General features: G+C 42.6%; 1 protein-coding gene across 2 annotated transcripts in view; it reads right to left on the bottom strand.

Moving 5' to 3' along the window:
* The window catches only part of GPM6A (glycoprotein M6A), a 224098-nt gene that overhangs the window by 131063 nt on the left and 76291 nt on the right, over positions 1–16744 (bottom strand). The window contains exon 1 of one of the 2 annotated variants that reach the window (XM_069977798.1): positions 4852–5219. The exons of the other annotated variant lie outside the window; for it this stretch is intronic. Coding sequence (XP_069833899.1) covers positions 4852–4888 — 37 coding nt within the window. The 5' untranslated portion in view covers positions 4889–5219. Of the gene's footprint in view, positions 1–4851; positions 5220–16744 lie in introns of those variants that run through there. 2 annotated transcript variants of the gene reach the window in all.

Genomic DNA, 16744 nt, shown 5'->3' with positions numbered 1-16744 from the left:
TACCATCAGGCCGAGGCTGAAGCACTGGAGGCGGGCTGACCCACCCCCAGTGGGAGGAAACCTCCGCCCCTCTATCATACGGCTCCATTAGAATCAATAGAGCTGTATCATAGAGGAGCGGGGGTTTCCTCCCACTCGGGGTGGGTCATTTCACCTCCAGTGCTTCAGCCCAGTGCATATGACTCACTATATGATTTCTTGTCATTCTAGTAATCTAGTGGTTTAGTTGCTTGCAGTTTAGTATTAATATCATTATGACTTTGCTGTAATAGAAATCAACATATCAAATAGTCATTTCATTAGATAAAGGAGCATGCTGCAGTGTAAAGCATTGGGTTGCCCATTGAAGAGATCAGACTACCTTAAATTCACTTCAGCCAGAGCAGCTAAGCAGCCTTCATATATCATATCTGTGCTCTAATGGAGCAGAGCTAAAAAGCAGCCAAGCAACTAACGCTGAAAAGAATTGTAGAAGGTGAGCATTGCTTGTGACTTACACATCAGTTTTATGCTGGCACTGGATATCGTATACAGTATTTCATATTTTGATTAAAATGAAAAATACCAAGAACATGGTAACTATAGAATATTTGTCACCTTCTATTCAGCGCCTTTTAATATTTTTCAGTAACCATGACACCATTTGTGCATTATGTTGCTGCCACAAATATGATTTTTTTTTTTTTTACAATAAATACTGTAAACCCAAAGCATAATATAAATAAATTATATTCTCTACTTTTTATTTGTCAGAAATGCAAAATGTTGACATGAAGATGGAGATGTTGAGCTTAACAAAAACTAAAACTGTCAAATACAAAGGGCTGGTGTGCACAACCCAAATATGGTTGCAAGCAAGCATCGATTAGTGAGATCGGCACTCGTTTGCAGAGCCTTTACAAGACTTAAACTACATGAAAATCGCCTTCACATGTATGGGCGACTACTTATGATTTTAATGCCTGCACATAAGATGCGATTAGGGTATGTGCACACTGAGTAATTCTAACGGGAAAGTCCGTTGCAGGGTTCTCAGCTCGCGCCCGCTCGCGGACTACGGCGGGCGCGTGTCTCCGCCCATGTCATAGACTCAGTTCTATGCATCGGCGGATTCCTTCCTCTGTCCAAAGAATGAACCTGATCAGTCTGCGAGTGGCGGATTACGCAACAGAGTTTCCGTCTGTTTTAAGCAGTGTGCACATACCCTTAGTCAGGGAAAAAGAGATCTCTCGCTGGTTGACTGATCGCTGGCCCTTTACATGGGCCAGTTATTGGCAGTGAAGGTTCCTACTTGCCGATAATAAACCTAATCCAACCTAATCAACTTTCTTTAACCGTGGACCGGTAGCTACAGACAGAACTATGAATGTGCACCTGCAACTACCTGCAACCTGTCCAGTTGGTTGCATGGACCCCTTAATTTACTATAGATGATTAGTGCCGAAAAAAACAAGCCACACTGGCGCCTGCCTGATTTTGCGTATTGCGGACAAATAGGGATCCCATAGGGTTGAATGGGCCTGTATTTGCGGATTCTCAAATATGGACAGAAATAATGGATGTATGAAGGTGGCCAAAAAACATGCCAGATTTATCACATGGGCTCAGGCTGTTTGATAATTTTTTTGCATTCCTAGGCCTCGCTCACATGTTGTAAGACAGTGGCCATTCTGTGACATGGCAGTGTCATAGAACGGCCACTGTCTGTGAAGCTCATATCGGCCGGTACTGCAGTGCTGACCGGATAAACATCACTACTTTTAAATTGGAATGCGAGCACATTCGGGTGCGCCCGCACTACAATTAACCATAGGGGACAATGTAAAGTACTTCCGGATTCACACTTTACATTGTCTACACAGTCAATTTCATGCGGCCGCTATTTTTTGTGCAGCAACATAGAGTCCTGGTCGGAGTGTATACAGTGTGTATACAGTCCGGCTGGGATTCCATAGTAATGAAAGCGATCAGCCAATGTCATTAATGATTAGTTAAATAACGGCTGTTGTTGCAACAACGGCCATTGTTTAATGAATATATATTTTGTGTGAACTTAGCCTTAGATACTGTATTTCAAGTAAGGACTATCAACTGGGTAAAACTATGCCAGAGTCTTGCCCCAGAATTCAGCTGTATTTTTGATGCATGTTGTTATATGTTAAGCCATGTCTTCTTTTTTTGAAACCATGCACCCTTCTGCTGATGTCATGTTCCTTTTGTTAGATGGTGGAAAAAAGGCTGACATCATACATGGATACAGCTAGGCTAGGTTTGTGTGAACCTAAACTTTCAGCAAGTTTGCTCATCTCTAATCCTCACAGTTACTTCCTCCCTTGTTGTTTGGCCAATCAGCACACAGTACAATCCTTACTGCTATGCTACGACATTGTACTGGTGAAAGTGCACTGGTTTGAAAAGCAACTGTGCTGGGCTGATGATTTATGCAGTATGCTACTATAGATAGCATTTGGGAGAGAGAATGGATTACTGATTCACTTTGTTTACAAGATGCTAAGTGAGCAGAAATTGAAGAGACAGCACCATCACACAAAGTATATACTTACTTTAAGATAAGAGAGAAGCTATGATTTACCTTTAAGATTCATGTTGAGGAGGCAGACAAATGCACAGATGCCAAAGTGCTACTCCTACTTCCTGTGTTCTATTCTGGTGTTTCTGTTTCTACAGACTGAATTTCCCTGACAACAGGCAGTGAACAGCAGAATGTAGAGAAGTAAGACACCTGGCGACCAAGAAAAAATTCTAAACGGGCAGATTTACCCTTATAAATGTCACAGAATTCTGGCACAATTTGAGCTAAAATCTATGACATAGATACCTTCCAATTTTTTTAGGCAGTGCAAACAGGCCAGATTTATGAAAGTGTATAAGGCCATCTAATCAAACTTTGGAAAAACTATTGCTTGGTTTACAGAGGCCATGCCCCATTTTATTTAGGCCACGCCCCATTTTGGGGCATGATAGAAAAATATTCACAAAGCATCTAAATGGATAATAAATGTGGCAAACGTCATGCAAGAGAGTTTTCTGTGAATTTGTAATAGGAAATGTGAGCCTATGTTTTTAGACATTTTTTTCTGCTCTGTTTGTCAAAGGGGTGTGACAAATTTGAATCCTCCCCTCAGCGAGTGTTACAAATCTGGCACATTCTGATGCCTCGTTGCCTCTGCATTTTTAAGTATTTTATGTATTGTGTGCCATAAACTGCCTGGTTTAGGCATGCACTGTTTTAGTGAATCTGCCCCAATGTGTTCAACTCTTTATTAATGTGGGATTTCATCTATTCACAGCAGGCCTTGTGCCCTTTATGTGGATTCCGCCAAGATGTACTGACTAGGGACTAGTGACAAATCAAAGACCTGAGGCATGAAATTATGAACAATTAGTGTCTGACATAAACTTCAGTGACTTCACAATTACATAGCTACCACAGGATGTCAGTGTTGTAGAAATCACGGGATCTGTATATCTTCATGTTATGCATTTTAGGCAATGGAGGACATATAAAGTGTAGAAAACAAAAGCCTTAATGCTATCCTACCAGCCCACAATTAGCAAATGAGCAATAGTCTTAAATGGTAAAACCCATCCATATTCCTATAGACAATATATGGTTGTGGGCAATACAATACAGCCCAATACAAAAACAACAATCTATTATGTAAATATACAATAGCAACAACAACCAACATACCAAAGCAACAGTGTCAATCTTGAGGATATGGCTCCCTTGATAACAAAAAATTGTATCATGAGATCCAAAAACCTTACGTGTAATAACTAGTAAACAATATGCCAACATGGCCACCATAATAACAAAAAAGCGGAAAAAGAGGATTGCTTTGCCTGAAGCTTCATGGTGTCTGTATTATCTCACGATTACATCCCTCCCACTGCATATTTTAATTAAAACGCATTAATCACTTTGTAATTAATAATCATTATGGTTTCTATCACAACGCAGTAAAATCTGACGAATGAAACGTATACATAGTGCAATACACCTGCTGGAAGCAGGTTATCATAAGCAAGATCTCGCATTTCATGCACCAAGACATAGAAAAACAAGTCAGCATAAAAAAACAGGATTCATTTAGCGTAAGTAGGTCAGGTCTAATGAGAGAGTGCAACAACACAGATGAAAGATGTGGCAAATAAAAACCCACTGACCAGTTTGCATAATTCCCCAACACGCTGCATCAGCTACTAAATATAATCATTTAAAGGCAAAAATAAAATCTGCAAAGCAGATTATTATACAATAACGCCAATTTTGCAGAACAGGATCTCGTGCATCTGATTGTTGCTTACAGCAGTAAACAAACATACAGCACGGTGATCTAACACTAATGGAATACGCTGTATTACCATATAGTCATACACAATAGATGACTATGTACTGGGACTATTATAACCATGGCATAGAACAGAGCCTAATCATGTTTCCCCCCCTCTAGCTCTATGTAAATCTTCATCCCAATTCTTGTGCTCCATTGAATCATGGAATTAATGGCTACATTGACTTCTTTGTGAGCCCAGCTACCTATACATATTGTCAGTGTCTGTTGCACAGTTCACTCTGAGGTCCTAATTTTTCCCAGCAAGGCAAGCGTGAAAGGCTAAAATAAATGAAGATTAGTGTTCTTCAGATGGGAACAGGTTCACAGCCTTCTTCACAGCCCTCCCTTACCTAGCCATAGCTCTATGTGCCTACAATGCCAAGCACAAACACATTGCAGGAAGAAAAAAAAAGAATAAGAGGGTTTTGCTAATCCTGGCAGCACATATTGCAAGGCAAGAGGATATATAGTAATCACATAAACACATTACCTTTCTGTGTCTGTCCTTCTTCCATGTTTTCCTCCATGTCCACCTCTCTCTCTTGCTGGCAAGAAACTAGCGAAGAGCTATGATGAGATGTAGCTACAGTGTATATGTGGCTGTGCACCTACAGCAGTGGCTGAGCGAGCCTTGTGTGCTGCACACACTCCCTCACCGCCTGGCTTTTGCTTGGAGACAGCCTGTCAAGTGGAATTTCATTCAAATTACTCTTCCATGAAGATTATCAATTTCTCTACTCAAAGCTTCCCATTGTACACCAGCACAAGCAGGTAGTGCGACTGCCTCTCATTCACTTATATATGGGAAGGCAGCATGGGAAGCTCAGTTTTCCTGTCTCAAGCTACAATTGCACATACAGTCTAGTAGCTAAGGGTTGTATTATGAGCCTGAAATTGGGAACAGGCTGCAGTGAGAACAGATGAAGGGGCGTATCTGTACAGAAAACAGACCACCAACTGCAAATACCCCCTACTTGCTGGCAAAGTGGAAAAGCCCAAATGTCTGTGGGCTCTGTCTGCTGCAGTAGGGGCTGTTCTCCCAATTAGACCCATTACAAATTACATGCTTTGCTGGTTCTATGTGTTGCTTTTATTGATCACAATGCTATTTACAGACCCTGGTTTGCCATGCACAGTAAATGGGAGAAGTAAATAGGTGTGCAACAACAGCATGATGTCACAGACAGATACAAATTATAGGCTGGCACACTTGTTTCATATATAGGAACCAGAAGACATTGGTAAGAAAAGGATGGATTCCTTTGTCTATACACCACAGGGAAGGATATATAGTGGCAGGGCCATTTTGAGGGAGATTTGGGAAGCTTGGTAGTCTGATTTGAAATGCAAATCACAATCTGCAGTCTGAGCTGAACTGCAGCTTGTGTCTGCGTCTGAGTGACAAGCTTTTGATTTTCCCATCTAGAACATTTCTTAGGTGGCGGTATGATGGTGAACAATTCCTCTATGTGTCCGCTTGTTTACAGCACCTAGCATCCTTGCTGTACAGCATTTCCCACAGAATAATACCCTCTGCTATACACATGGTAGGCAGATAGAAAAGAGCCAATAATAACTTCATTTAAAGCATCATTTGTGATGTGGTCTCATGGAAATGCCTCAATGACACCAGAAGAAGAAAGCAGCTCAGAGTGGCCGGCTTTCATAACATTTTTATAGGAAAATTTAACCTTCGGCAGATTATGAGAGGATTCTTCAAAGAGTCCATAAAGACTGTGTTTAACATTTGCCAGATCATTGTTCTTTTAACCAGTATTACATTATTTGCTTTTATTTTTTGGTGGAATAAAACACATATTTAAACAAAAATGTTTTCTTTCTTTTGGTTGAAAGAAAAAAACCTGGAAAGCATTTCACTGAGCTCTCGGCTGGTTCAAAAGCCGCCGTCTTCTCCTCCGTGGTAGTCAGGATCATATGTATTCATATTCAGCACCAGCCATTCTACAGTATGCGAGAAGCAATGCCCCCTATAGCCTCATGGAAATCTGCTGCTGTCGCCTAACAACAGAGTCCACTGTTTCTGAACGTATATACTGTAGGCTGTAGATCAGGACAATGCTGCAATAGAGATGGGAAGGAAATGGACTCCTGGCAGTCCTGCCGATCAGCTGTGTGAAGAGGCCATAAGACTCTTACAATTGCCGCTGCCTCTTCAGTGTTTACATCAGCTGCACAACCCCTTCATAGTTGCAAACACCAAGAGGGATGTTTATCAAACCTTGTCCAAAGGAACGGCGGGGCATTCGCCTATAGCAACCATTCAGATTTCTTCTCTCATTTTTTAAAAAGATGTCTAAAAAATAAAAGCTGGGCTAAGATTAGTTGCTAGGGGCAACTGCTCCACTGTTCTTTTGTACAAACTTTGTTGAAATTCACCAATATTTTTTGCAGTGCTACATCACAGTATTGGAGCATTTTCCTATTCATTTGAATGGCACTAGAGAGGAGCGAACCAGGTTCGGGTTTGAGTCCATCCGAACCCGAACGATCGGCATTTGATTAGCGGGGGCTGCTGAACTTGGATAAAGCTCTAAGGTTGTCTGGTAAACATGGATAGAGCCAGTGACTATATCCATGTTTTCCACATAGCCTTAGGGCTTTATCCAAGTTCAGCAGCCACCACTAATCAAATGCCGAAAGTTCAGGTTCGGATGGACTCGAGCCCAAACCCGGTTCGCTCATCTCTAAATGGCGCAACAAGGCAATACCTGGCCCTCCTGGGCTTGCAGCTGTAACACTGGATTGTGCCTGTATAAGGCTTTTGTGAAGTCAGATATAAACTGTATGGTTAAAATTAATGCACAAGGAAAACTCCTAACCTGTCATTTCAAGTGGGGGGACGAGGCACAATCCTCCTGGCTCCTTTTTTCCTCTTGTCTTATGTAATTTCAAGTGACTTTTTTATTTGTAACTTCAGGCATTTGCCCTCAGATATCCCAATCTCCCCCCTCATCCCCCCAGCCTCCCCATGGATTTGTATTGCTTATAATCTAATTCCAGGGCAAGTTAAAAGTCGTAAACAGTGAAAAAAAGTGCATGACAGTCTAGCAGGGAGGCGGGAGATAAATGATGCTTGATAACAGGAGAAGAAGGATTTTTGTCTTATAAGATATATTAAAATGTTTGCAATGTTACCTTGTACTATTAATATGTGCACTTTTTTTGATATGACAGTGCCTATTTAATCAATAATTACTAACAGAAACATTTGCAATTGTTTCACCTTTAGGCTATGTTGATATATGGCATTTTCTTTTTTTTTTCCTGAAATCATATTCAATATGGCAGATATACCTTAACTTCACAATTATTCAAAAATGCATAATTTTTACTCTATTTGTAATGAAGATAAATCAAAAGGGTAACTGTGCAGCCTTCCATTTTCTCACTTATCATTTCTTCACTTTTCAGTCCTATGTAGATTATTATAGCCATGACTGTTTCAAAATCGTGTAAGACCAATATTCACACAGTAAAATCTGTCTCCTTTTTAGTCATATAAAAATTTGGTAAATATCTGCAGATTTTCTTACAATAATCGGTTCTGTTCCTCCATTAAATTAATAAGTGTCTTCCTTATTTTTGGATTTCTAGGTTAATGGTAAATTTTTAGGTTTCATTTGCAAAATTAGGCTATGTTCACACTACGTAAAAGTACGGTGTGGAACACTGCCTATTTTTCTATGGGATCCCGGCTGGAACGCATACACTTAGTATACGCTCTGGCCGGGATCCCAATGCGGCGCCGCAAAGAACTGACATGTCACTTTTCTGCGGCCGCAATTCAGTGAATTGCGACCGCAGAAAGACCTGTCAGTTCACACAATGAAGCGAGCAGCTTCACCCGCATCAGATTACTGTGGCCAGAAAGATCATCTGTCCGGTCTCATATGCCGTGTGAACATAGCCTTAGCCTTAGGCTATGTTCACACAACGTATGTGTTGTAGAAATCACGGCCGTTGCAACAAGACGGTGATTTATACTGCCCACATGCTATATGTGAAAGCATAGATTCCCGTCCGGAGTGTATACACATATACACGTATACGTTCCAGTCAGTTTTCTGCGGCCGCTTGTCATTGAATAGTGGCCGCAGATAACCAGTCAGTGCTCTCAATTTACATGTCACTTGTTTGAGCGGAGAGCGGCGGAAGCAGAGCGCAAGCCATCCCATAGAGACACTGAGGCAGGCGGGATTCCGTAGCAGAGAGTTCCGCAGTGGAATTCGGCCTGTTTTGCTCAGTGACAACACAACTTTTGGCTCCGTTCACACAGAGTAAAACTGGTAGAATTCTCTGCCACGGAGTCATGCCATCCACGCCTCCTCTCTCCGAGCTGAAGAATGGAAATGCCCATTCTTTAGCCCGAGAGAGGAGGCACGCGAGCCTCCCATACACTGTCCCTATGACACGGAATCTGGCGGGATTCTGACGCAGAATTCCGCCAGTTTTACTCTGTGTGAATGGAGCATTAGAGTGGCCACACGAAGCGTACTACAGTTAGTGCGGCTTTTAAGGGTATGTCCACACTACAGAGTCCTGGCGGATCACAGGACGGGGATTCTGCAGCTCGCGGAATCCCCGGCTTCATTCTATGGTTTGGCTGATTCCGCCATCTGCCCGAAGAATGAGCGGGTTCATTCTTCGGGCAGAGGGCCGCGAGCGGGGGACAAGCTGCGGATTCCATGGCAGGTGATGCGCCGGGATTCCATAGCGTTGACATACCCTAAGTGTTTTACCTGCAAAATTACACAGCTGTGAACAATCTGCATGGGAATGTTGCATAGCTATGTCTCTTCTTTAAGGGTGGGTTCACACAAAACGTATCCGCAGCAGATTTCAAGCTGCGAGTTTGCAGCAAAATCCACAGTGGATACCTTTACTGTCACTTTCAATGAGATTACATACTTGCAGCGAAATTGACATGCCTCTGCGAGTATGTTAAAGGCAGCCCACTTAAACCCCCCCCCCCCCCCTCCCCGCTGCCACAATCAGTGGCTGTAGTGGAGCATGCTAAAAACTGTAAAGAGGTGTGTAATCAGGGTACCCTAAGTTATTTCATGCTGACAACATATCATTTTAGGGGGCTGACTACAATTACTCTTTAAAGGGGCACTCTGGTATCAGAAAACTGTATTTATATAAAACTATTACCCCAAGATATACAACTTACTGATATAGTGTTATCACTAGTAGTACAGGCTTCAGTATGGTTTTCCATTCTTCACCACTCACAGGAAATAGAAAATAGAAGCACTACAAAATGTGTATTGTCTCCTCTTTTTTGTCTCCTCCCTCCCAGACAACATATGATCCTTTGATTTCACATGAGGCTTGGCTGGTCTCTAAGGTCTAGCCCCATCCATCAAGTGATGTCAACATATCTGACCAGCCCTTATAGTCTACATCACCATCTCATCCATCATGTAAAATACACAGATACACATGGTATTGGAATATTTAGGGAGAGTAAGGTGTGTTTACAAAATTTTGCCCTGTGATGAGCACTGCCATTACTGCTGGGTGCTGGCAAAAGATAGAAAAATTACTAGCAAAAAATAATATCAGAATTTGAATTATGTAGCTGGACATGAGTCTTAAAGGGTACCTGTTGTTACAATTTTCAAACTGTGGAATAAACCATATTTGCAATTTACAGTATTTTTTTTATGCTCTAAAACAAAGCTATACTTACTTGCATTCAGGTCCAGTCTCCTGAAGGCAGCTTTTTAGTCTGGTGTTGTTTGACTAAAAAGAAACTAAACAGTGTCACAGCTGAATGCATCCATCAATCAAATGACTGCCTTTTCTGTGAGCGCGCAAAGGATGGGGGCTTCCTGTGTTTAGTCTCTTTTTTTCAACCAGCACATGACTAAAAAGCTACCTTCAGAAATCTGGGCCTGGATACAAGTAAGTATTGCTTTGCTTTAAAACATGATAACTAAAAATATATATATATATATATATATATATATGTAAATTGCAAACATGCTTTATATAATGCCAAATAATGCAACTTGACTCACTGACTTTGTGGTTTTGAGAAATAGTTTATGTTTTATGTGAAGTAAGACTACAACTGCTGAAGTGGTTTTGCTTTTCCTTCCTTTGGCTTAAAAAGCAAAATCTAAGGAACATTGAACTCAGGAATGTAGCTGTGAGCCGTACTGGGCAATAGTCCCAGAAGCAGTTAAGTCGGGATGTAGAGAAGTATGAAAGATGGGGATGGCTGTAGGTCCATGCCTTCCTATCACTCTCCTGCATGTGCTGCTCTAAGTTACAATAGTCAAAATTTTTTGCCAGCTGTTGTAACTTAATATAAGCAGCAGCTCTTTTAGAGTAGAGAGAAGAGGGAGGGGGGAGTCAACAGACAGCAGTGCAATAAAGCTCTGTCTACTGCTCACTACCGCTCCTTTTCTACTGTTAAAAGGAATATGTCTCCAGAAAGTGACCTATTGTTTAAGATACATAGATATAGATATAGACATAGATGCATAGATAGCAGATATGTAGGGAGAGGTAAAGGGGATGTGCACCCTATGCTGGAGTCTTGTATCTTGCCCTGCCTTTTGGGGTAACCCATTTCCATAATAGGGTTGCCCCAACCATGGTGGTATTCGGAACAGTGAATTTGTTTTGGGGTTGGAGAGTGAATCCCCCCAAACAGTATCTAAAAATGGAGATTTGTTGTAATATTGATATTTCCTATACGTGTTACTTTGTGTCTGATTGTTGTTATATCCTGTGCACTAAGCGGAGAGTAAGGACTGCCACCATGGTTGGGGCCCCTCTTTTAAGGAAGTGGGTTACCCTAAAAGACAGGGAGAGGTAAAAGACACCAGCATAGGGTGCACATACCCTTTATCTATCCCTGCATATCCACTATCTATGTATCTTTATTTTATCCACATTTTGTTCTGGAGGCAATCTTACACAAGGGTCATTTTTAAAATGGAATTAATAAAAGTTATACTTTATGTTTTTTTGTTAAGTTAATTTTGTACATACTTTTTAATGATTTGTGAGACCACTGGGACTAAATCTATCGGTGGGATTTGGACACCAACATTTACTTCTAACTGTAATAATCCTTAGGCTATGTTCACACTGCGTATGAATCCGTCCGTAGTGCGAACCGCGAATGTACGCACGTACTATTGAGGTTGATGCGTTCGCTTGAAAGTATACGATATACGCCCGCACAGTGCACACTACGTATAAGCTTACGGCTGGATCGTATACGGAGCCGTGAAAAATTAACAAGACCATTGTTTGAGGAGAGAAATGTTGAAATGTTGGATTTTCATGCGGTCCCGTACGAAGTACTTATTTCAGCCAAATTGAACTTGATTTTTTAATCCAAAAGGTTCTGTGTGGTTTATTGGGCTGGGCGAAGTTTTCCAAGTAAATGACCTGCCTCAGATCGCTTCGAAACAAGCTAGGGAAGCATAACTGTACTAGGGGCGTATGTTCGCGGTTCGTACACATCCGGCCGCATGTCTATTTTTCCCACGCACATGTCTATAGTTTCAGCTGCACATGTATGGCGGCATACGATCTACGGACGGATTCATACGCAGTGTGAACATAGCCTTAGGGTACAAACCCACTTGCCGGATCTGCAGCAAGTCTCCTTGCTGCGTTTTTGCAGCGAGACTCGCTGCAGATCCCAGCCCTATACTTTCATTAGCAGAGAAACTCGCAGCAGGGATGTACATCCCTGCTGCGATTTTGTCTGCAGCCCTCCCCATTAACCCCCTAGCCGCTGGACATTATACATTACTGGGTCCCCGTTCCTGCTTGCTTCGGGGCTCCCGATGTCTTCACGGCCCGCCCGGCCAATTAGTGCGCTGCGGAGGGGCAGCGCACTGATTGGCCGGGCGGAACGTGCCGGGAGCCGCCGAAGCAAGCAGGAGCGGGGACCTGGTAATGTATATCCTGCCCGACCCCCCTGCAGCCCCGATCGCCCCCAGCCCCCGGCCGCATGATCGCCCCCCGCAGCCCCCGGCCGCATGATCGCCCCCCGCACCCCCTTGGCCGCATGATCGCCCCCGGCCGCATGATCGCCCTCCCGGCCGCACGATTGCTCCCGGCCGCACGGGCTGCGGGGGGGCGATCGTGCGGCCGGAGGCTGCGGGGGGCGATCGTACGGCCGGGGGGTGCGGGGGCGATCATGCGATCGGGGCTGCGGGGGGCGATCGTGCGGCCGGGGGCTGGGGGCCATCGGGGTTGCAGGGGGGGTGGGCAGGATATACATTACCAGGTCCCCGCTTCTGCTTGCTTCGGCGGCTCCCGGCACGAAGCAAGCAGGTACGGGGACCCGGTAATGTATAATGTCCGGCGGCTAGGGGGTTAATGGGGAGGGCTGCAGACAAAATCGCAGCAGGGATGTACATCCCTGCTGCGAGTTTCTCTGCTAATGAAAGTATAGGGCAGGGATCTGCAGCGAGTCTCGCTGCAAAAACGCAGCAAGGAGACTCGCTGCAGATCCGGCAAGTGGGTTTGAACCCTGAGGTTCAGACTATGTAACTGTGCGGCTGTATTTGCGGCTGTAATTGTGCGGCGGTATTTTTGGTGGTTCATGCGTACGCTGGAAAGTATACGATATACGGCTGCACAGTGCACACTATGTATGAATCTACGGCCCTATTGTAAACGGACCCGTAAAAAATGAACAAGACCATTGTTTGCGGCTGAACATGCGGCCGAGGATTGACAGGCGGTCCGTACGGAGTACTTCAAAAATAGCCGGCAATGATGCCAAATGCCGATGCCTCTAATAGTTAATATATTAAACTAATAAAACACATTTTCTTTGTAATAAAGTCCCTTTCGTTGTTCAATAATTTAATTCTAACGAATCCATCATTTTGCAATTAAATATACTGTTAAAATAAATATATATATAAATAAATGTATATTTATATATATATTTATTTTTTGACAGTATATTTAATTGCACAATGATGGATTCGTTAGAATTAAATTATTGAACAACGAAACTGATTTTATTTCAACGAAAATGTGTTTTATTAATTGAATATTAATTAGTACAGGAAGCTCCAGTAAGCCGTTAATTCATATTGCCGGCAAAGAGCATTCTGTACTAATCATCACTTTACTTTAATTAAAACATCAAATGTTTCTTCTAATTATGTTATCACAATAGCATTATTAGAAGAAACATTTAGAATTATATGTGCGCTCAGCTGATTGGCTGATCGGCTGAGCGCACATATAATTAGCGGGTCCGCAGTACAGTGACTTCATTGTGCTGCGGACCAGCGAAGAGGACACATCGGGGTGAGTATAGAGCTCTCCCCACCTCCTCCCCAGCACTGCACCCCTCCCAGCAAGGAAGGGGGGTCAGTTAACCCCTTCCTTGCTGGGATGGGTGCAGTCTGACATCAGTCTGGCCCCCACGGGGTTAAGGGGGATGCAATACATCCTCCCTTAACCCCTTGGGGGCCAGACTGTAAGCAGCGATCTGTAAAGATGCTGCATACTGTAAGGAGCACAACACCGCTCACAATGATGGGTGTTGTGCTCCTAATTGTGTGTTTTTTGTGTGTTTCTCCCTTTTTGTTTTTCAGATATCGGAATCCTGGGGATTACGTCGGATTCCGTGGACTACGTCGATGACCAGCGGTTGTTTGTTGTTGTTTTTTTATAAAATGGTCAATGAGGGGCGTGGGGGTGTTTTTATTTGAATAAAAAAAAAATTTAACTTGTGTCTTGTCTTTATTTCTTTACTTTATAGAATTAGTAGTGGAAGCCGTCTAATAGACGGAATCCATTACTAAGTTGGGGCCTAGTGTTAGACGGTATAAAATGGCTAACACTAACCCCCTATTATTACCCCAGTACCCAATGCCACCAGGGGTACTGGGAAGAGCCGGATGCCAGTGATCCCGGAGCGTCAAAATTGGCTGCAGGCTGGTAAGATTTAGGCTGGGGAGGGCCTACACCAATAGCTCTTCCCACCCTGGTGTTACCAGGCTGCTGTCGTTTGGTTTTTAACCCGGCTGGTTATAAAAATAAGGGGGACCCTATGTGTTTTTTTTTTTAATTATTTATTTATTTAAAAAAAAAAACGCATAGGGTCCCCCCTATTTTTATAACCAGCCGGGTTAAAAACCAAACGACAGCAGCCTGGTAACACCAGGGTGGGAAGAGCCATTGGTTTAGGCCCTCCCCAGCCTAAATCTTACCAGCCTGCTGCCGCCCGTTCCAGGAGCGCCAATTTTGATGCTCCGGGACCAGTGGCACCCGGCTCTTCCCAGTACCCCTGGTGGCATTGGGTACTCGGGTAATAATAGGGGGTTAGTGTTAGCCATTTTATACCGTCTAACACTAGGCCCCAACTTAGTAATGGATTCCGTCTATTAGACGGCTTCCACTACTAAGTCTATAAAGTAAAGAAATAAAGACAAGACACAAGTTAAAAAAAAAATTTATTCAAATAAAAACACCCCCACACCCCTCATTGACCATTTTATTAAAAAAAAACAACAAACAACCACTGGTCATCGACGTAGTCCACGGAATCCCCAGGATACCGATATCTGAAAAACAAAAAGGGAGAAACACACAAAAAACACACAAACAGGAGCACAACACCCATCATTGTGAGCGGTGTTGTGCTCCTTACAGTATGCAGCATCTTTACAGATCGCTGCTTACAGTCTGGCCCCCAAGGGGTTAAGGGAGGATGTATTGCATCCCCCTTAACCCCTTGGGGGCCAGACTGATTTCAGACTGCACCCATCCCAGCAAGGAAGGGGTTAAGTGACCCCCCTTCCTTGCTGGGAGGGGTGCAGTGCTGGGGAGGGGGTGGGGAGAGCTCTAGACTCACCCCGATGTTGTCTCTTCGCTGGTCCGCAGCACAATGAAGTCACTGTGCTGCGGACCCGCTAATTATATATGCGCTCAGCCGATCAGCCAATCAGCTGAGCGCACATATAATTCTAAATGTTTCTTCTAATAATGCTATTGTGATAACATAATTAGAAGAAACATTTGATGTTTTAATTAAAGTAAAGTGATGATTAGTACAGAAGGCTCTTTTGCCGGCAATATGAATTAACGGCTTACTGGAGCTTTCTGTACTAATTAATATTTAATTAATAAAACACATTTTCGTTGAAATAAAATCAGTTTCGTTGTTCAATAATTTAATTCTAACGAATCCATCATTGTGCAATTAAATATACTGTCAAAAAATAAATATATATATAAATATACATTTATTTATATATATATATTTATTTTAACCCTTTGAGGACCAGGCCCAAAATGACCAAGTGGACCGCGCAAATTTTGATCTTAGTGTTTTCGTTTTTCCCTCCTCCCCTTCTAAGAGCTCTAGCACTCTCAGTTTTCTATCTACAAGCCATGTAAGTGCTTGTTTTTTACAGGAATAGTTGTACTGTGTAATGGCGTCTTTCATTTTACCATAACATGTACGATGGAATTCCAAATATATTATTTATGAAGATATAAATAGGTGAAATCGTAAGAAAGAATGCAATATGGTAACGTTTGGGGGGTTCCTGCGTCTACGTAATGCACTATATGGTAACAGCGACATGACACTATTATTCTATAGGTCAGTCCGAACACAACCATATGCAGGTTACACAGATTCTCTAATGTTATATATATTTTTTTTTATGAAATCCTTTTTTTTGCCAATTAAATATTAATAAAATGGGCCTATTGTGACGCTTATAACGGTTTTATTTTTTCACCTACGGGGCTGTATAGGGTGTCATTTTTTCCGCCATGATCTCTAGTTTTTATTAATACCATATTTGTGAAGATCGGACGTTTTGATCACTTTTTATTGATTTTTTTAAATATATAATGTAACATAAAATCGGTAATCTGCGCACTTTTTCCCCTCTTTTCGTGTACGCCGTTTACCGGTCACAATGACGCTTGTTATATTTTAATAGATCGGACAATTCCACATGCTACGTTATATTATATGTTTATCTATTTATTCATTTTTATATGTTTTATTTATATAATGGGAAAGGGGGGTGATTTAGACTTTTATTGGGGGAGGGGCTTTGGGGTAGTGTGTTAGTGTTTTGAACTTTTTTTTTTTTACACTTTTGAAGTCCCTTTGGGGGACTTGTACATACAATACTTAGATTTCTACACTGATGAATGCTATGCCATAGGCATAGCATTGATCAGTGTTATCGGCGATCTGCTCATTGAGCCTGCCTGTGCAGGCTCAGTGCAGCAGATCGCTGATCGGACCGCACAGAGGCAGGTGAGAGACCTCCGGCAGTCCGTTTCAACGATCGGGACCCCCGCAGTCACACTGCGGGGGTCCCGATCGGTAAGTGACA

This window comes from Dendropsophus ebraccatus, chromosome 7 (assembly GCF_027789765.1).
Source record: "Dendropsophus ebraccatus isolate aDenEbr1 chromosome 7, aDenEbr1.pat, whole genome shotgun sequence".
Taxonomy (NCBI): domain Eukaryota; kingdom Metazoa; phylum Chordata; class Amphibia; order Anura; family Hylidae; genus Dendropsophus; species Dendropsophus ebraccatus.
This window is presented reverse-complemented; position numbering and strand designations above follow the sequence as displayed.